The sequence below is a fragment of the Tilletiaria anomala genome, assembly GCF_000711695.1.
Source record: "Tilletiaria anomala UBC 951 chromosome Unknown K437scaffold_48, whole genome shotgun sequence".
NCBI classification, from domain to species: domain Eukaryota; kingdom Fungi; phylum Basidiomycota; class Exobasidiomycetes; order Georgefischeriales; family Tilletiariaceae; genus Tilletiaria; species Tilletiaria anomala.
Window position 1 is genome coordinate 76438 of NW_013546974.1, and position 19292 is coordinate 95729.

General features: G+C 56.9%; 6 protein-coding genes across 6 annotated transcripts; 4 read left to right on the plus strand and 2 right to left on the minus strand.

Moving 5' to 3' along the window:
* Positions 1-1035: 1035 nt before the first annotated feature.
* K437DRAFT_274456 (MATE efflux family protein) lies at positions 1036-4100 on the plus strand. Its single transcript, XM_013387470.1, has 4 exons — positions 1036-2484; positions 2562-3459; positions 3541-3759; positions 3837-4100. Exons 1-4 carry the CDS (start codon positions 1190-1192, stop codon positions 3927-3929), a joined length of 2505 nt encoding a protein of 834 aa, XP_013242924.1. The 5' UTR covers positions 1036-1189; the 3' UTR covers positions 3930-4100.
* A 264-nt stretch (positions 4101-4364) lies between these two features.
* Positions 4365-10193, plus strand: K437DRAFT_256897 (myosin V). The gene is made up of 5 exons (XM_013387471.1): positions 4365-5199; positions 5270-5507; positions 5597-5918; positions 6003-9981; positions 10057-10193. The coding sequence occupies exons 1-5, from the start codon at positions 4824-4826 to the stop codon at positions 10125-10127; spliced, it is 4986 nt and encodes a 1661-aa protein (XP_013242925.1). The 5' UTR covers positions 4365-4823; the 3' UTR covers positions 10128-10193.
* A 308-nt stretch (positions 10194-10501) lies between these two features.
* Positions 10502-11590, plus strand: K437DRAFT_256898 (uncharacterized protein). Its single transcript, XM_013387472.1, has 2 exons — positions 10502-11318; positions 11404-11590. The coding sequence occupies exons 1-2, from the start codon at positions 10613-10615 to the stop codon at positions 11463-11465; spliced, it is 768 nt and encodes a 255-aa protein (XP_013242926.1). The 5' UTR covers positions 10502-10612; the 3' UTR covers positions 11466-11590.
* K437DRAFT_129994 (uncharacterized protein) lies at positions 11392-12326 on the minus strand. Its single transcript, XM_013387473.1, has 3 exons — positions 12183-12326; positions 11841-12106; positions 11392-11758 (listed from the first exon to the last, which is right to left on the minus strand). Exons 1-3 carry the CDS (start codon positions 12229-12231, stop codon positions 11633-11635), a joined length of 441 nt encoding a protein of 146 aa, XP_013242927.1. The 5' UTR covers positions 12232-12326; the 3' UTR covers positions 11392-11632.
* Positions 12327-12688: 362 nt separating this feature from the next.
* On the plus strand, positions 12689-14801 carry K437DRAFT_274460 (uncharacterized protein). Its single transcript, XM_013387474.1, has 2 exons — positions 12689-14270; positions 14344-14801. Exons 1-2 carry the CDS (start codon positions 12826-12828, stop codon positions 14687-14689), a joined length of 1791 nt encoding a protein of 596 aa, XP_013242928.1. The 5' UTR covers positions 12689-12825; the 3' UTR covers positions 14690-14801.
* On the minus strand, positions 14722-19067 carry K437DRAFT_256900 (uncharacterized protein). The gene is made up of 3 exons (XM_013387475.1): positions 18114-19067; positions 14907-18048; positions 14722-14835 (listed from the first exon to the last, which is right to left on the minus strand). The coding sequence occupies exons 1-3, from the start codon at positions 18982-18984 to the stop codon at positions 14811-14813; spliced, it is 4038 nt and encodes a 1345-aa protein (XP_013242929.1). The 5' UTR covers positions 18985-19067; the 3' UTR covers positions 14722-14810.
* Positions 19068-19292: the final 225 nt, after the last annotated feature.

Sequence of the window (19292 nt, forward strand, 5' to 3'; positions counted from 1 at the left end):
TTCAAGGCTGTTTTGTTGGTGCAATTTTGAACACCGACTGCCCTTTCCTCGTGGATCGTGTGTCCGAAATGTTGGCAACGCAGGAACTGCGTACATTCCGGACGAGGCTTCGCACGACTTGCTGCCGCATCTGATACCTGATGCTGGACTCGGTAGGAAGAAGCAAAGAATAGAAAGCCCTGCCGTGTCCTTTCGTTTGGGCAGCCAGATGGTAATACACTCTTTGGTCGAACTAACGTGAGCGCACCGTGGTGTGATTACCTGCAAATCTCCGAATACATCCCGTGTACCACATGCAAGTCAGGCACGAGCATGAAAACCTACCCGATTCGAGCTGTCAGTGATCCAGCGCATCTGGATCTGCGGTATGTTTCGCAGCAGATATGTGCTTTCTGCAGCGATGCACAGTATTTAATGAGACGGTTTGCACTATCATGGTTGGCTCGTTTATCAAAATAAAACTCCATGTCGCTTTGCCATCCATCGCTCCATTTGAAGCGCTTCTATGCGTTCCTGGGCCATCAGTTCCTTCCTGTCACTGTTATGTTGATATATGATTTGTATCGAGACCTTCAATGAAGAGGACCCTTACTGATTCACACTGGCGTGTGATGACGTCTGCATGCTCGCTCGACTCACACGGAGATGCGAGAGTCCGGGCTCTGTAGTGACGAGTTGTCCAAGTTGATGTGCGTTGGTCGTATCCAGCCGGGAGAACAAGCTGAGGCTACATTTGGGGGGAGGGGGTCAGCGAGCCTTGAATTCGTTCAACCTTCCGGCAATACCTGCTTTCCCCTCCGAGCACCTCCGCAACAGCCAAGAGTCCATGCGTTGGTTTGCTATAATGATTGCTTCTGACCAAAAGAGATGTCAACTTGTTGGATCACATTAAAGAAGAGACCCTCTTTGATCTTGGTGTCGAGAAAGGAGAGGTCAGGCTGTTCTCAGACTGATAAGAACCCGCAACTCTCTCCACCGGACCGGGTTCTGAAGATTTTAGTCTCCTCCAAACCGACTGACTGCGCCTTCGTCGACCCCCAACTATATTTACTTTCCCCTTGAAACGTTGTGTGTGTACACTTTGCTGCTGACATTCATACACTGGCATACCCTGTACACCGTAGTCCACTTCCTGCACAAGCGTCGCTTCAGAGGGATAACCTGAAGGGCGCCGTGCAAGAACGGCGACATGTCGTTTACTTCGCGCTACTCCTCGTCTCCTGCTTCCGTCCAGCGTGACTACGGGCTGCTGCAAGCTCCCTCAACCTCTTATCGTCCATTCCAAGGCTTAGAGGATGATGTGTCCGAGGTTGACGCAGAAGAAGGGGAAGGCGATGTTGACGACGCCGACGATGTACTCGAAGCTGGATCTCGCCGAATCTCTAGATCACAAAGGCAAGGACGTGGCGCGCGGCAAGCGCGACAACGATACAGCAGCGCGTCTCTCTCACAGTGCAGCGTTGCAGGCAATGAAGAGTCGCTCTCGATAAATGGTGCAGATGAACTCGACGATAGCAACGCTGCCGACGAAGATGGAATATCAAATATCTCATTCGCTTCGCCGAATCCAGCAGCCAATGCCCCCGGCAGCCGCCTCCGCCGACATTCTCCTGCTCAACGTGTGGGATCTATGCAGCAACAGCGCAAGTCATCCAGGTCGAATCTTACACAGAGCACGGCGAATGGGACCACGGAAGACGGGTCTGCACTGGCAGTAGATTCTGATGCTCGAAGTCTGGCGAATCGTGCGCGTGGCATCCTTTTAGGCGGTGAAGCGCGTCCTCCGCCGATTGACATCCTCCAAGTGGAGGAGCAGGCGCTTGGACAAGATGCCAGTGACCTCATATCGCCAGGAGTGCGGCCACTCTCCTCCATCTCTATATCTAGTGGATCCCCGACGCCTGTGTCCCCGCGCTTTGGCTTCACTAGCTCGGGTTCTTTGACGCCTGCGCTGGCTCCCCTCTGCGCGGCCGCAGCCGTAGGGGCTCCCACTGGGCCTGGTCAGCCTCTTCTCTCGCCCACCTGTGCACTTTGGCAGGCTCCGCTGCCCGCACGCGAGGACGTGGCGAAATGCATCGAAGAGCTCAGTGTGGACGGCGCCGCAAGCGAGCTGGATCTCGAGGCTGCGACTGAAGCTGGCTCACAGGCTTACGCGTCAGGCACGGCAGTTACCGAGCGCACGCCTTTGCTCGCAGCCTCCAGCGGTCCTTCGAGCAGCACGCACCACGGCGGAGAATCAATCCAACCGCTTCCGGGCATCACCGATGCGATCCCCGGTACGACTGCTGCACCCACTGCCGCTTCGCGTACTCGCGAAGTGAAGGTACTTGTGGGATACAGTCTACCCGTTTGGGGCACGCATCTGCTGGAACTCTCGCTCAATATCGTTACCGTATTCAGCCTAGGCCATCTCGGCACAAAGGAGTTAGCTGCCGCTAGTCTTGCGAGCATGACCGCAAATGTCACCGGCTTTTCCATCCTTTCGTGGGTAGCGAAGGCGCCTTTCGAGACAAAGCTTCACAGCCAAGCTGACCACAATTTTCCCTTCTGCTCGCCTGCAGTGGCTTTGTCTCTGCACTCGATTCACTGCTGCCCGCTGCATACGCCAGCGCGAGCCCATGGACTGTTGGCTTGTGGACGCAGCGCATGACGATCATCACCGCCTCACTTCTCATCCCGATCAGCGCTGTATGGTGGGCTGCCGAGCCCCTCTTACTTGCATTAGGGCAGGATGCTCAAGTTGCGGCGCTGGCGGCCAAGTACCTCTTCATTCTGTCCTTCGCACTGCCCGCCTATGCCGGGTTCGAGACGTCGCGCCGCTACCTGCAAGCACAGGGATTGTTCACCGCGCCGACGATCGCGGTCTCCATCGCGAGCGTGATCAATGTACCGCTCAACATCCTCCTCGTCTACGGTCCGCCGTCGGTCTGCCTGGGCTTCGTCGGAGCGCCTATCGCCTCGCTGATCTCGTATTACCTGATGCTCGTGCTCGGCCTGCTGCAGTGCTACATTGCGCCACGACAGGCATGGGGCGGCTGGTCCTGGCGTGCACTCGATTTCAAAGGGCTGGCCGTGTGCTGGCAGCTGGGCTTCGCGTCGACTACGGCCATGGCGGCTGAGTGGTGGGCGTGGGAGATCACCGGGCTGCTCACCTCATGGCTTGGGACTACGCCGCTGGCGGCACAGTCTGTGCTGCTCGTCACGAGCAGCATCACGTACCAGCTGCCGTACGCGATAGCCGTCGCTGGAGCTGTGCGCGTCGGCAACCTGCTCGGCGCGAACAAGCCCGCGTATGCGCGGCTCAGCAGTTCCACCTCGCTCTTCATTGGGCTTGCGAGCGGCGTGGCGAACAGTGCAGCGCTCGTCAGCCTGCGAGGCAGCTGGGGATGGCTCTTCAGTGGAGACAAGGAGGTGGTAGATCTTGTCGCGGACATTTTGCCGTTCGTGGCTGCTTTCCAGGTGCGTGGGTTTCCCAATACAGAAACTTATCTTCTCGTGCCATGAACAATGGCTGCTTGCTGACCTGGCACCGCTCATCAGATCTTTGATAGCATCTGCGGTGTCGGAGGTGGCATCCTGCGTGGTAGCGGCCGGCAACACTTGGGCGCATACATCAACCTGGTCAGCTACTACCTCGCCGGGATTCCGGTGTCGATCCTCCTCCTTAAGCTTGACTGGAGACTGGAAGGCATCTGGTTTGGCTTGACGGTCGGCCTCGTACTGGGGAGCATCGGCACCACATGGGTCATCATGCGTACGGTGAGTGCTTCTGTACGTTACTGCTACAGGTTCAAATCGCTCAACTGACTCGCCATTCCTACCTCTGCTCGGGATAGGACTGGCACGCCGAGGCGCGCAAGGTACAGGAGAGGATGGAGGCAGATACCGCACCGCAGGTTCATGCGATCGTAGAGGGTATTCCTGCATGAGTTTCAGCGAAGAGAACTGTACACGAGAGCATCTCCATCTGCTTCCTGACAAGGCATCTGCAAATACTGGCCCAGCACAAAACGCCACGATCACGAAGATCATGATCGGGTACCACATAGCATGCCTTGTAAGATTAGCATATTCGTATATATGGATATACCTGTTGCCGGTGTTCGCAAAACGTAGGGTTGCTGTTGCCCCCAGGCCTCTCGAAGAGTTCAACCACGTGCGGAGAGCAGGCGTGGCGACAGGGGGCACCTCTCCACTCCACTCCACTCCACTCTAGCGCTGGTACCTATCATCAACACCTTGGACTGCTGGGATGCAGTGCCTCGAACCCCCATCTCCACTCCAGCTTCATAATACCTTAAGTTGAACCCGTGGCCGCGCGCGCCCGCCATCTCCCAGCCATCCTACATTCTTCCATTCCATTTATCAGCTCCAAACAAGAGCATGTATGCATGCGTGACCAGATCACCACCAACAACCTTGGGGGATCGACAGCTCCAGCTCGATGTTGCTTGGGCCGTCTCAGCCGCCAGCGTCCTCTGCGAGATCCACCTGCTAGAGACGACTATAGAGCAGAACCCCAGGGGATAAAGTACCTACATCCTGTCCACTGTCCTCCAGCTTTCACTTCGTAGCTGGAGGCAGTCACCCGCCCAGCACCTGCTTGCAGGTTCTCCTCACCTTGTTGGACTACCGCCCGTGTCAGCGGAGTGCCTGCCTGGATAGCTAGTTAGCTGGTGACCGGACCTTCGCTGCCTATCGACAGATCTGCCCGGTACCGGCTCGACGCTTCGCTCCTTCCCCTCTTCCCGCTCTAAATTCGCTTGGCTGGGCCACGACGACCCTTTCCTTGCACATTACAAAGAATCATCGCAGTTGCCAAGATGTCAGCCCCAAACGGTCCATCGATCTCCAACCCACTCTCGGCCTACGTACCGGGTACCAAGGCTTGGTTCCCGGACAAGGATCAAGGCTGGATCAGCGCTACGCTCATCAAACCCGCGTCACCCTCTTCGTCGGATGACGTCGTGCTCGAGTTCACACTTGACGAGACGGGTCAGCCGCGGACGGTCAAGACGACGCGCCAGAAGATTGATGCGTTCAACAACAACGCCGCGGCGGCTGCCGCCGGCGGATTGGCCGAGACAACCACCGGGGGCAGTGCGTTGCCTGACGGACAGCTGCCGCCGCTGCGAAACCCTCCGATGCTCGAGGCGACGGATGATTTGACTAACTTGAGTTATCTGAACGAGCCGGCTGGTGTGTGCCTCGCACAGTTCCCTCTCTAGTGACAAGGAAAACTGATCAACCCTCCGCACCCTGCGCATAGTCCTGCACACCATCCTCAATCGATACTCGCAGCGCAACATCTACACCTATTCAGGTATCGTCCTGATCGCCGTGAACCCGTTCTACGCTTTGAACCTGTACTCGCCAGAGGTCATCCAGGCGTACAGCGGCAAACGGCGCGGAGAGCTGGAGCCCCATTTGTTCGCCATCGCAGAAGATGCGTACAGGTGCATGATTCGTGACGAGAAGGATCAGACCATCGTCGTCAGTGGTGAATCGTGAGTCTTTCCCCCCAATGCCCCCCTCTCGTTTGCTTTTGCTCACTCGAAACTGCACGCTCATGCCTTGCCTTGACACACTATCACAGAGGAGCCGGAAAGACCGTCTCGGCCAAGTACATCATGCGGTACTTTGCAACTGTCGAAGATCCCGACCGGCCGACCGGCGTGTCAGCACGCAAAGCCTTGCCCGGCAACGCTGCAGCAGCGGCCGCCGCCGCTGCCAACTCGGCCGCCACGGCGAACGGGGGCATGAGCGAGACGGAGCAGCAGATCCTCGCGACTAATCCGATCATGGAGGCTTTCGGTAACGCCAAGACGACGCGGAACGACAACAGTTCGAGATTTGGCAAGTATATTGAAATCCTCTTTGACAAGAAGCACGTCATTGTTGGCGCAAAGATGCGGACTGTGAGTGCATCTAGCGGTGCTTTACTATTGCAAAAAGGCTGCTGATACTTCCCGTGCCTTCGCCTTTACCCTTGCATCCCACAGTACCTGCTTGAACGATCTCGTCTCGTCTATCAGCCAGAGACCGAGCGCAATTATCATATCTTCTATCAACTCTGCGCAGGCGCACCTTCTTCTGAGCGAAAGGACCTCGGTCTGGAGGACGCCAAAGCGTTTCACTACCTTAACCAAGGCGGCGACACGGTCATCGCGGGTGTCAATGATGCAGAAGAATTCCGCGCGACACAGAAGGCGCTGTCCACCGTCGGCCTGACGATCGAGAAGCAGTGGCAAATCTTCCGGTTGCTTGCGGCGCTCTTGCATCTCGGCAATGTCCAGATCACCGCCACGCGCAACGACTCGATGATCGCCGAGGACGAGCAGAGCTTGTTCATCGCGTCTCGCATGATCGGCATCGACACGTATGAATTCAAAAAGTGGATCGTCAAGAAGCAGCTCACCACGCGGGGGGAGAAGATTGTCAGCAATCTCAACCTGCAGCAGGCGATCGGCGTGCGCGACAGTGTGGCAAAGTACATCTACTCGAGCCTATTCGACTGGCTCGTCGTCCAGATGAACCACAGCCTCGCGCTGGGATCCGGATCGACGCGCGATAGAATGATCGGCGTGCTGGACATCTACGGCTTTGAGCGCTTCAAGGTCAACTCGTACGAGCAGTTCTGCATCAACTATGCCAACGAGCGTCTGCAGCACGAGTTCAACGAGCACGTCTTCCGGCTCGAGCAGGAGGAGTATATGAACGAAAAGATCCAGTGGACCTTCATCAACTTTAGCGACAACCAACCGACGATCGACATGATCGAGAGCAAGCTCGGCATCCTCTCGCTGCTCGACGAGGAGTCTCGTCTACCATCCGGCTCGGATGGGTCTTTCCTGACCAAATTGTTCACGCAGCTTGACCGCAGGCCCGAGTTCAAGAACTCGTTCAAGCATCCGCGCTTTGGCAACTCTAGCTTCACCGTGTGCCATTACGCGCTGGATGTCAACTACGCAATCGAGGGCTTTCTCGAGAAGAACAGGGACACCGTGCCGGACGAACAGCTTGCGCTGCTGCAGTCCACCACCAACCCTTTCCTCAAGGAGGTCTTCGATGCTGCGTTCGCCGCCTCTCAGGCCGCCAAGGAGGCGCAGCAGCAGGCAGCCGAAGGTGCAGCGGCTGCCACCAGCGGTGACAAAGGCGCTGCTGCGGCTCCCGCCCCAGCCCCCGGCCTGCGGAAGGTTGGAGGGATCGTCAAGAAGCCGACGCTCGGTTCGCAGTTCAAAGCCTCGCTCGTCAGCCTTATGGACACGATCGACAACACAAATGTCCACTACATCCGCTGCATCAAGCCCAACGAGCAGAAGAAAGCCTGGGCCGTCGAGCCGCAGAGCGTCCTTGGCCAGTTACGTGCATGCGGTGTTCTCGAGACTATCCGCATCAGCTGTGCCGGCTACCCGAGCAGATGGACCTTCTCCGAGTTTGCCGCGCGCTACTACATGCTAGTCCCGTCGCAGCAGTGGGACATGTCTAGCGAAGAGGCCGCCCGGCAGCTTTCGTCCGTCATTCTCAAGTCTGTCGTCAGCGAAGATGACAAATACCAGATTGGGCTCACCAAGCTCTTCTTCCGCGCCGGCATGCTCGCGCACTTTGAGCAGCGCCGCACGGACCGCCTCAACCACCTCACCACGCTCATCCAGAAGAACCTGCGACGCCACGTGTACCAGAAGCGGTACCAGACCATGCGTACCAACTCGGTCAAAATCCAGTCGTGGTGGCGCATGAAGCTCGCCCAGTCCTATGTCGCCGAACTACGCCTGCAGACGACCGCCACGCGCCTGCAGACGGCCATCCGCGCGCATCTCGCACGCCAGCACTTTTCTCAGGTCCGCACGGCCATGGTCCGGTTGCAGGCCCTCATCCGCGGCCGGCAGGTGCGGGCGCGCTTCGCGCAGACCCGCACGCACTTTGCCGCCACGCGCTTGCAAAGCCTCTTCCGTGGCGTGCTGGCGCGTCGCCAGCTGCGCAGGAACCGCCAGGGCATCATCCTCATCCAGTCGATGCATCGTCGGCGCCTGGCCAAGCGCGAGCTCATCGCGTTGCGCAACGAGGCGAAGAGCGTCAAGCACTTCAAGGAGGTCTCTGGTAAGCTGGAGAACAAGGTCGTAGAGCTTACGCAGAACCTCCAGAAGCGCACACGCGAAAACAAGGAGCTCGTCGCCAAGATCCGCGCACTCGAGGCGCAGGTCGCGCAGTGGCAGGGCAAGCATGATGAGCTGGATGCCAAAGCGAGGGTGCTGCAGACCGAGCTCGATAAGCCCAGCGTGCCGCATGCCGAATGGCATGAGCTGCTGATTGCCAAGAAGGAGGTGGATGCGAAGCATGAGGCTTCACTGCGCCGCATCAACGAGCACGAAAAGCTCATCGCGCAGCTCCGCGAGGAGGCCGCCAACCACGCACAGGAGCTCGAAGCGCGGGAGAACGCGATCGCCACATCGGCCAAGACGTCTGAAGAAGACATTGCGCTGATGAACTCCCTGCGTGCGGAGATTGGCGCTCTCAAGGAGCAGCTCAACCGCGCCAATGCGCTCAATACGCTGCAGAAGAACTCGCAGCGCATCGAGAATGCTGCTCCGCCTGTATTCAACATGGCTACAGGTCGGGAGAACGGCTACGTGAATGCTCCAAAGAGACGTGCCAGGAGACATAGCGAGGCCGAGGCGCTTGAGCAGCCGATGAGCATGGGTGATGACGAGGATGTCATGGCGGCGGCCAAGCGGAGCGCGGCCATCGCAAACCGCCATGTGTCCGTTGCCTTTGGTACTGATGGTCAGATTCCTGGCTTTGGCCAGCGGGGTGTTTATGACGAGGACTATGATGACGACCCCTCGGAGGAGATCATTAAGATCCTCGAGAACGAGGAGCAGCTCGATGAAGATGTGCTCAACGGGCTCATCCGCTACCTCAAGATCCCTGCGCCGAGTTTGCAGAACCCTCCGTCGCCCAAGGAGGTCCTCTTCCCAGCACATCTCATCTCGCTCGTTACGAACGAGATGTGGAAATATGGCATGGTGCGCGAGAGCGAACGATTCCTGGCCAACGTCATGCAGACAATTCAGCAGCACGTCATGAGCTTCCAAGGCGACGATGCGATCGTGCCCGGCATCTTCTGGCTCTCCAACGTCCATGAGATTCTTTCGTTCGTCTGCATCGCCGAAAGCGATATGCTGCAAGGCATCGGCCCCGGTGCCGATGGCGCGGCAAGGTCTTTCGAGTGGGGAGACTATGAGCGTCTGGTTACCATCGTCAAGCATGACTTGGACAGTCTCGAGTACAACATCTACCACACTTGGATGCAAGAGGCCAAAAAGAAGCTGCACAAGATGGTCATCCCTGCGCTTGTTGAGTCGCAGTCGCTTCCTGGATTCGTAACGAGCGACGGCGGAGGAGGTCGGCTCTTCCGCGGCCTGCTCTCGGGCGCTACGACACCACCGTACGCCATGGACGACATCTTGGCGGTGCTGAACAAGGTCTGGAAGAGTCTTAAAAGCTACTATGTTGAACCCTCCGTCACGCAGCAGGTCGTCACTGAGCTGCTAAAGCTGATTGGCGTGACAAGCTTCAACGATCTCCTAATGCGGCGGAACTTCTGCTCGTGGAAGCGAGCCATGCAGATCCAGTACAACATTACGCGTATCGAGGAGTGGTGCAAGTCGCACGACATGCCTGAAGGCACACTGCAGCTTGAGCATCTCATGCAGGCGACCAAGTTGCTGCAGCTCAAGAAAGCTACGCTGGGCGATATCGACATTATTTACGACGTCTGCTGGATGCTGACACCAACGCAGATCCAAAAGCTGATCAGCCACTACTATGTCGCTGATTATGAGAATCCCATCTCGCCAGAGATCCTAAAGGCTGTCGCTGCGCGGGTCGTGCCCAATGACCGCAACGATCACCTCCTGTTACCACCAGAAGTCGACGAAGCTGGTCCCTACGAGCTCCCGATACCGAGGGAAGTGACGGGTGAGTAGCGTGTCCGTTCTGGACTCTGCCCACGTAATCCTAAAGGCTGACCCGATTTCTTGATCATCATCGTAGGCATCGAGACGTACTGCCCCGCATACATTTCGGTTCCGTCGATCAGGAGACTGGCATCCAAGGTTGCATAATGACGGTGCAGAGCACACTGTAGATTACAATTTGGTCATCACGAATGGATCTGCTATAGGTCTTGACTCTTGATGTGCTGCTCGCTAGGCCGGACAATGCCCAGGCTGCCCAGCCCGGCTGTGGTGAACGTGAGCCGAAAAGAGCAGACGGTGAGTCCCTTCGGAGAGAGCGTGAGACCGACCAGCGGACGACGCGTCGACTGATTAGAGCAAGACTATGTACGGGACTCAATGTTAGGGTTGTGTGATGATGGGCTCCAAGTATGAGAGTGCAAGCCGAGTGGCCTGTGCGCTGATGGGTTGAGATGTGGCAATGCCAATAACACCCGGATCGAAGGCCGTCTTTCATCGATGGATCAGCAGCTCCCCCTCATGCCACTTGGATGGCTATGGTATGTGGGTGGCGATGCTTGCACTCTGGTTCAATGAGGAATAGCTCGGTACGGAGTAAACCTTGAAACGTGTCACTGCCTGGATCATACCAAATGATTGTAGGACCATCTATGCGCTGCGCCGCGCAAGGCCTGGGTCTGCGGCTGTCGTTCCCCGCCGTTAGCGCATCGACCACGCAAGCGCTCACGCTGCGCCATGCCGCTGCAACCCCGTTCAGGCAGCGAACGAAGCCGCTTAGCGCCATCTTCTCTAGGCGTTGTGTCAGCTCTCTCGCTCTCGAGCTACCGCCGCGTGCAGGGGGCTCGGGATCTGGCTCGTACGGTCGAGGCCAGGGAGCCAGGCTCAACCTGAGCATGGCCGCTTCTGGGACCGTGATCGCAGCCCTGGCGATTTCGGCATTCAAGCAGCAATCCAACACGATCGCATGTGAGGACCTCTCCAACTCCCGGTCATATGCCAGCAGTGCGTCTCTGCCGCTCCTCGATGAGGGGCACGGAGAACGACCTGAATCGATCGTGAACCTCTACCAGCTTTCCTTCGGCACCGTCTGCGGTGTCTGCGCAGGTATCTTCATTAAGAAGGGCCTCAAGCTGATCGCCTTCCTATTAGGCGGAACTTTTGTTCTAATGCAGTACTTTTCCAGCCAACGCTGGATCACCATCGACTGGAAGGCGATCGGCAGCAAGTATGAGACAGTCGTCAATACCGCTGCGGGAGGGACTGCTGACCCAGCTGGGAACCCCATCACCCACTCGAGAGCTGCTAGGATCTGGCAGCGTCTAGTTGATTTCCTAACCGGTGTGTGACAGGCTGTTCGCAGCTGCGAAAGAAGCCTATCAAAATGCATGCTGACGGTACACTTTCCTCGTATTGTCGTTTACAGCTGATTTCCAGCAACGCGCTACTTTCACGGCAGGTCTCATCTTAGGTTTCAGGCTCGGCTGATCAAGAGGCGTCGACATAAAGAACTCTCTTCTACTGCGCCCAGTATGAGCTACATCCACGCAAACGGAAGTGTAATTTAAAGCAAGCAAATGCCTTCTAATGATACAGCCCCAGAGTCCATGAGAACCACAACAACCCTTGTACTTTCCTTGAAGCCGGCCCGTGTCTCAACGCCGAGATGAGGCTCCGAGAGAGAGAACAGCTTTGCTATCAAGCGGCATACCAGTATGTGGATCGATGTTGTTTTGCCGCAAGATATTCTGATGGCGTATCAACCGCGCCTCATCGAAAGACTGTTGGCAAGAGAGGATGGATCAAGCGATCAAGTTAGTGGAGCAGTCAAAGCAGTGCAAGGGTTATGCTTGTACAACCTACCACACCCTGAGCATGCATGATAGCGGTCACTTCTTCTGCACCACGTTGATCCAACCCGCTTCTGGTGTCTCCATCATTGATGTTCGCCTCGATGTCGAACAAGGTCGAGTGAAGACCCGCGTCGCGCGCGGTTCCCCAGTCGAACACGGGCAGACGCCGGTAGGCCGCGCCGCCGTGAGATGGGGACGGTTGCAGTAATGGAGGCAGATGCGATTGGATTGAAGGCGGCAGGCGGCTCACGAGGGTTGCACGGTGCCGAATCGCCACTGCGACGAGGAAAAGCAGGGTCAGAGGAGGCGGAGCGCAGGGTCGCTCTTGCGCTCAAGCTCGAGGGTCACTCACAGAAGATGATGATTGCTGTGAGTGAAAGCAAGGTAAGCGTGTAGTACATGCTGAGCTTGTCAGCTGCGAGCCTTGCAGCCTGTAACGAGTGCGCAAGATCAAGTCCAATGATCAACAGCTGCGTGTTGTTGCCCGTCGAGAGCGGCCAAGCTGAGGGCTGGGCAGGCGGCCTTGCGCTGCGATTGAAAGAGAGTCCAATCTGAGGGGCCACCGTACCTGTCACCGCACCTGCTGGAGCATTATGCACTCGGCGCCAAAGCTGTCTGGCTGTCGTTGAACCCCCATAGCCTAACCAGAGTCAAGGCTATGAGTCTGACATCCAATATGGAGGCAGCATGAGTCTTCAGTCGTCTCGGCAGCTCCGTGCTGGTCCGGCCATCCGCCGAGGGCCGGCCGCCTGGGCACATTCAAATGCACATATTTACGGGGAATGAGTACATTATATAGGTATTATAACCCGATTTTGTGGAAAACTGTTAAAGACCTTTAAGCGCATTCATGGATGCCTTGGTGCAGGCCCAACGCTGGCAACAAAGGCTCAATCAAGTGCTTTCATCCGTAATTCTTAACGTCAAGTCTTGAACTCTGCCATGGAGAGGGAAACAGGAGAATAACAGAGGCATGTGTCAGCTTGAGGTCCGACATGCCACGGGTGCCGAGCCGACCTAGCGGTATCACACTTCGCTTGCGCAATCCTGCCAACGTGTCCAAGGCTAAGCTGCCATTCAGGCCATCAAGCTCGGTCCGCGATGATAATGTCAACGAAAGCGGTAGCAATCATGGCACCAGTCATTCCAAAAAGGGCGATGCCGAAGGGAAAGGCAAATCCGATAGTAGCGTGAGCCAAGACGTCGGCGAGGACGAAGACCACGAGGACCTAAGTGAGGATGAGTCACCCGCCTCGGACAGCGAGGACGAGTGGGTCCCAGAATCGATCAAAGGTCGAAATGCGAAGGACGAAGGCAAAAGGGGTGGGATATGGACTCGTCTCAGTAGGGAAGGCGACTCGGAGACCAGTGGGGAGGAATTCGTTTCCCACACGGCTGAATTCAGCGACAAGGGCGATGAAGATGGATTTGCCCAATCAAAGCCACATCCCCCCAAGGTAACCTCTGAACAGGCCAAGCGCAAGAATACGGGAAAGTCGAAGGGTTCTGAAGTGCCACTGCAGAAGCGCCGTCGGACTACACGCGCAGGCTCAGTCTACTCGGACGCAGATGATGACCCAGAATTAGCGCCCATCGTCCCAAATTACAAAGCACCCGCTGAAGGCGAAACGTCGTTAGGAAAATTGAAGGGCAGCAATGACAGCCGCGGAAATAATCCACTGCAAATGAGCGAACCAGAGAGGGGGGTCAAAAAGATGAAGGCGGAGAGGAAGCGTCAAGCTCGGCGACAGGAGGCGCAGGATGCCAAAGAGATACGCGAGGCGCAACATGCCGCGGATGCAGCTTGGCAAGCTGTTCGCGCCAAGAAAGCTGCTGCGTCTGATGCTCAGGGAAACGCCAAAAAATCTTCAGACACCCCTTCCTTTTTTGGGGCCGATGGCATGGGAGCAGATGCAAGGGTGAAAGGATTAGCACAGGAGGGAGGAAAAGGAGAAGACAAAGCTCACGGCGCGCACACGTTATCATCTTGGCTTGGCCTCGCCCCAAAGACATCTGATCTACCCATGCCGACCAGTTGTGCGTCCGCCCAGCTCGCTGATAGAGACTCACTCTTCATCGCGTACGTCTATCCGCTCGAGAGCAACTCGCCGCACGTCCTCTCCGCCATGTTGACCCATTTATCCAAGGTAGTTCACCCAACGCACGTTCCTGTCGACCTCCTGCCTCCCAATTTGCGAGGAGCGCCAGCAGAGAAGCGCGGATCTTCGCATGACATGTACGCCCTTCGCGTGCTGCAACTCAAGCCTGGCCGCAGCGGCACGGGTGGCCCGGAAGATTTTGCGATTACCGAGGACAAGGAAGACGATGGAGAGAAGTGGGGATCGCAACATATTTTGCGCATCATGCAGGAGGAAGGCGCGGTTGACTGTCTTTGCGTGGTTTCGAGGTGGTATGGCGGGGTTTTATTAGGGCCAGATCGGTAGGTGTCGCGTTTGATTCCGCGTCTGCATATGTGCGAGCTCACTCCATCGCACTGCCCCGATGACATGCAGTTTCAAACACATTGCATCGGTCGCGCGAGCAGCTCTTCAGCAGTACCAGTTAGACGAGACGCTCAAGCCGCTTATCGAGCAATTACGACAGCTCGACAACGAGATTGTGCTCCTGAAATGCGAGCTCAGTGGCATGGGCGCCATAGCATCGAGTCAGAGCAACAAGAACGCTCCTCCGAACTATGAGGACAATATGTCTGTCGAAAAGGCTGAGCGACTGCTAAATGCCAGACGCAAGCAGATCGAGATATCTCAAAGAATGATCGCGCGCAAGCGTGAGGAGAAACACCCGCATGACAGCCCTGTTCACGCTGCTCCTACCTCATCAGACCCGTCGGCACAATGAGACCGGAGTAGCTGTGTTTTGCACTGGAGCCGCGAGACTACTTGTGGGACTCCATTGAGACATTTTGTACACTGTATCATACAACATTTCTGTACCAATTACTTGTGGGCTTGTCGCATCATCATGGAGCGATCCGCTTGATCAGGCTGCGAGCGATAAATGAAGAAATGATCAGCCGACCAACTCAAGCACATAAATATTTCATGATGCAACTCACTCCTGCCAGAACTGCGTGTTGCTAGCGTCGGCAGGTTGGAAGCCACTGCCGGCCGGTTCGTTTAGATCCTCAGGTGGGATGGTTCCGGCAGCACGCACGGTCTGCAGATCATGAGTTATGCCACCTGCTTCCGGTCCAACTCCTCCGTTGGCCGTGATTGTCATCGCGTGGCCCATCAAAGACGCACCTGTAGTGCCATCAACCCACTGAGGCTGAGGCAATACCGCCCACGTTGGCCCGCCATGCACTGAGGAGCCACCCGCACCGCTTGCACCAGGTAGAGGAGAGGCAGAGCTCGTGCCTGTGTATGGAGCGCCTGGCAGAATGGCAAATGCCTGTGGACTGCGTTCCAAGAACGGTGGTTGCTGACCGAACGCGGCATCCATGATGGATCCGCCGGACGCCATTTCTGCTCGATACCATGCGTCAAAGATGTGCTGAGCGTCCTCCGTCGCGCTTTGCACAGCAGGGCTATGATAATGCTCGCCGTTGAGGCTCGGCGTCGTCGCCGCAGGGCTGTTGTTGTTCAGAGCTCCTACAGCGCGGACCGTCGAGGGAACACCGTCGACGCTACTGGGAACGCGAATTCGCGGCGTTGCAGCGCTAGATGATACCGGGCTCATTATTGAGGCATCCCGTGCCTGCTGGCCGAGTCCTAAGAGAAGTCCGGCTTCCTCCTCTGTGCGCCCATTCGGGCGCTTCACAGCTTTGTTTCCGGACTCATAATCTTGCTCGGCAAATCTGTTGCGCTTCTTTGCAGACTTGGAAGGATTTCCCTTCTCTTGTAGCTGTTCGATTCTGGTCATGAATAGACGCAGAGTACTTGCCTCCTTTTCGCTGATGTCGTCGCGAACCACCGCTTTCTTCTTCAACTCATCGGCTTTCTTGATATAGTCAGCGAGGTGCGACTTGAGCTGCGTGGCATCTTGCGCGTGAGGCTCGATAAGAAGGACAATTCCGCAGATGAGCAACGAATTGAACCACTTGTAAGTTCCAAGGTGCACACGGAAGTGCAGTGGGATGTTGTTGTGTCCGTAGCGGACCTGCAGATAGCGCACAAAGTGATTGCGCAGCTTCAAGTCGAGGTGAGCCGCCTGGATGCAAGCTCGCCGTGAGGGAATGTAGCGCGCACCATGTGATCCAGCTGAGCGGAGCAAAAATGGACGATGAAGAGCTATGCGCAGGAAGTTGATCTCTGCTTCGATGAGGAAACGTTGGACGGGGACGAAAGGGAATGCACTGTCGAGACTTATATCGATCTCGATCTTGTCCTGGGCATTCAGCTTACATCGAAAGTAGTATGGCAGCGCTGCTCGCAGCTGTTCTAGGCTCGTATCGATCGCCAAGACATCTTTGTAGTGCGCAGGGCGGTGCACTTCTTGGTAAATGTCGACGACGCGTGACATGATGGCGCCGATCTTGTGTCGGAAGGTTGTGTAGGTCAGACACGTCGGCTTCGCTACGCCCTCCGGCATCGGCTGAGACGGTTCTGACACAGGATGCGGATACTCGTCGTCAAGCTCTTCGGCCGTAGGGCCCTTAACGTCGCAAACGCTATCGAGGATGTTCGTCGGGCGACCGAGGTTGAGCGCAAGCGTCTTGTCACCGTAGTATACGATGCTCCAGGCTATGCGCCGGAATTGTGTTTGCTCATGCGACAGACCAAGTTTGGAGCCGTCGCGATGGAGGCCGAGGGAAAAAGCGCTCTTGGCTGCGGAGCCTGCTGCAAAATATGCCTCAGAGATGCGCCGATCGAGGAAGAGGAATTTGGTCGACTGCACCCAGCCCATGACCTGATTCAGATCTTCGATGCCGAGTGTAGAGCTGGCGAGCAATGCCCGATGCGCAGCGTAGTTGAACCTCCGAGCTGCCAGCATCCTGCCCTTTGGTGAGCACATCCGGTCGACGCTCTTCGCTTCCTTTGGCTGTTCCTCTGACGACTCAGAATCCTCAAAGGGCGCGCTGGTGAAGGCGAGCGCACAGGTGCTCATGAGCACCGCAAAGATGTTCAGATTGGTGATCGTGAGCTTTGGACCGCTCTTCCAGAAGTCGTCAAAAAGGGGGAGAAGGGTCTTGCGTGGCATGGGGGACCGCATCCAGTTAATGTCGTTGAAGTAGTGGTCAATCAGCTTGCGCGCCAGCTCTTCTGATGGCAAAGCGGCCAATAGTTGTGCGCATTCGCCATCCAGGACACCGTACTCTGCCAGAGCTTCTTCAAGCTCGGTAGGAGCAGACTCGATCGTCCGCACGGGGTCGCCCACATTGCCCTCTTCCTCGCTCGAGGTGCCTGGCCTGGCAGTACCGTCATCATCGGCATCTGTTACAACGCTACTTCTCCTATCGGTCATGTCATCCAAAGAAGGATCAATCAAAGCAGAACTCCTGCTATTGTCATTGTCGGCTGCGTCCTCCCCTTTGTCACTATCCGTTCTTGTGTCTCCTACATGTGCATTTTCGCCAATAGCACCACCCCCCCGCGGTTTAGAACGCGACCTCCGAGCTGAAGAAGCTGTGGGCAGGACATCCAGCAGCCGGTTGATTCTCATGCTGACTGCGCCGCTTCCAAGGAAGCTGCCCGTTTTCGGGTCCAGCCGACCCTCGTCGACGTTTGTCGCGTCGTTCTCTGCCGCAGCAGCAGCAGCAGCGGCAGCCGCCGCCGCGACGGCCGATAAAGTTGATGTGGGGCCATCTGTACGGGAGTGGGAGCTGCCGGGTCGGCCGGCGCCCCGGCTTGGAGGGCGCATGACGCCCATCAAAGCGGTTCGCCGACTCTCATCTGTCGGCCATGCGAGAGGAGGTAGGTGTACGCCCTCTGGATCTAAAGGCGGCTGTTGTTGGAAAACTGCGGCTCCGGCACGTTCACGTAGAGAGTGCCTGTCCCATCCACTCATACCCGACGTCTCGCGCTCTCGCAATGTGCCTTCGATCGCCTCCTGCCTTTCGCTTTGCTCTTCGAGCTTTTCCAGAATGGCAGGAAGATAGCTCTCGCAGAGCTTTTCGAGACGGCCAACCCGCGATTGCATGTCATTGGCGTCCTCACCAGGCTGGAAGACTTTGCATTTTTCAGGAACCTTGCGCGCAATACAGTGGTTGCATGGCGTCTCGCGATTGCATTTTTGCTTGCGGCGGTGGCATTCGGTGCCTGTGAATCGAAATAAGCCAGTGAGCCGTGAGACCAGCAGGTAAAGAGCTGAAAGGATGGCTTACAGCTGAAATGCACGCGGTTCCTCTTGTTCGCAAATTTGTCTCCCTTCTTGCCTTCCGAGAGATCGACGCTGTCATCTTCCTCCATCGAAGCCTGACCCCTCTTTCTAGCAGCAAGAACGAGTGGCTTTTCGTCTGGCAGGCTTCCAGAGTACGTTTCAGGCGTTTCGCTACCTCTCCCCTTGATGGAATGGTCTGGATTGCTCATGGCGTTGGGCGACAGCGCCGGCCACGACGAAGTGGATACGTTTGGATCAATTCGTGACGAGACAATCGAGGCTGACCCCAGCATTCTCTGACGGGCGGTAGTACCTGGAGCACATCCATCGAACACATAAGAGCTCGGATGTGCTCCATATTGCCCGCCCGCAGCACTGCCAGCTGCGCGAGGTGAGTAATACAAGGCGCCAGATGGCGATGCGCCTTGCCCCGAATGTCCGCTTGAAAAGGGGCCAGAAGACGGGGGAAGGGGTGCAGTACCGACACGCGGTGAAGTTGCGCCGCTGTGAGGGTGTTGCTGGTACATCAAGCCTACCCTCCCGTGCAAGTTGGAGGGGGAGGCCGTGCCCGAAGCGCCCGTGGCGCAAGAGAAGGAGGGGGAGGCGTAGGTTGTCCTGTACGGTTGACTGGGGACGCCCGGTGCAAAGGGCGAAGGCGAATTACCCCCACTGGGATGCCTGCTGCTGTTCATGTAGGACATCGTGCCAGTTCCACCTCCCGGCCCACGGGACGGGGATCCCATGTAGGGTAAGGAGGCATTCGGGTAGCCGCCGGGACCAGGGCTGGCACTGACGCCCGCTATCGAGGTGGACGAGTAGCTTGCGCAGCCCGGATACGGCGGAGGACCCCCTCTGTCTATGGGTCGGTCTTCCATGCTGTAGCTGCCCGCAGATGTTGTCCAATGATGGGCCCGACATATGAAAGGTAGAAGAGGCGATCTACTCCTGGTGGATATGGATGCGTTGAAAGCCTTTGTGAACATCTCTCGCCGCTATCGGCGCCGACGGCAACAAGGAAAAAAAAGAAGAAAAAGAAAGAAAGGCCTGTCGCCTCGCCATCAACATTGACGAACGCCTCAGCTGGAAGTATTTGGGTGCAGGATTCTCGCTCAAGCCAGACGGAAGGACCTCGTATGTGCTGTGTACGGCGTCCGATGGATGAAGCAAGATTGTGCTGGGGAGG

Bases quoted from the DNA above. Each gene is read 5' to 3' on its own strand.
- K437DRAFT_274456 (XM_013387470.1), top strand. From the start codon at position 1,190: ATGTCGTTTACTTCGCGCTACTCCTCGTCTCCTGCTTCCGTCCAGCGT. The intron at 2,485-2,561 runs GTGGGTAGCGAA...GCTCGCCTGCAG, and splicing joins ACCGGCTTTTCCATCCTTTC to TGGCTTTGTCTCTGCACTCG. The intron at 3,460-3,540 runs GTGCGTGGGTTT...ACCGCTCATCAG, and splicing joins CGTTCGTGGCTGCTTTCCAG to ATCTTTGATAGCATCTGCGG.
- K437DRAFT_129994 (XM_013387473.1), bottom strand. From the start codon at position 12,231: ATGTACTACACGCTTACCTTGCTTTCACTCACAGCAATCATCATCTTC. The intron at 12,107-12,182 runs GTGAGTGACCCT...TCCTCGTCGCAG, and splicing joins CACAGCAATCATCATCTTCT to TGGCGATTCGGCACCGTGCA. The intron at 11,759-11,840 runs GTAGGTTGTACA...TCTTGCCAACAG, and splicing joins TCATGCATGCTCAGGGTGTG to TCTTTCGATGAGGCGCGGTT.
- K437DRAFT_274460 (XM_013387474.1), top strand. From the start codon at position 12,826: ATGCCACGGGTGCCGAGCCGACCTAGCGGTATCACACTTCGCTTGCGC. The intron at 14,271-14,343 runs GTAGGTGTCGCG...GATGACATGCAG, and splicing joins GTTTTATTAGGGCCAGATCG to TTTCAAACACATTGCATCGG.
- K437DRAFT_256898 (XM_013387472.1), top strand. From the start codon at position 10,613: ATGATTGTAGGACCATCTATGCGCTGCGCCGCGCAAGGCCTGGGTCTG. The intron at 11,319-11,403 runs GTGTGTGACAGG...TGTCGTTTACAG, and splicing joins TCTAGTTGATTTCCTAACCG to CTGATTTCCAGCAACGCGCT.
- K437DRAFT_256900 (XM_013387475.1), bottom strand. From the start codon at position 18,984: ATGGAAGACCGACCCATAGACAGAGGGGGTCCTCCGCCGTATCCGGGC. The intron at 18,049-18,113 runs GTAAGCCATCCT...TTCGATTCACAG, and splicing joins GAACCGCGTGCATTTCAGCT to GCACCGAATGCCACCGCCGC. The intron at 14,836-14,906 runs GTGAGTTGCATC...TATCGCTCGCAG, and splicing joins AACACGCAGTTCTGGCAGGA to CCTGATCAAGCGGATCGCTC.
- K437DRAFT_256897 (XM_013387471.1), top strand. From the start codon at position 4,824: ATGTCAGCCCCAAACGGTCCATCGATCTCCAACCCACTCTCGGCCTAC. The intron at 5,508-5,596 runs GTGAGTCTTTCC...ACACTATCACAG, and splicing joins ATCGTCGTCAGTGGTGAATC to AGGAGCCGGAAAGACCGTCT. The intron at 9,982-10,056 runs GTGAGTAGCGTG...TCATCATCGTAG, and splicing joins GATACCGAGGGAAGTGACGG to GCATCGAGACGTACTGCCCC.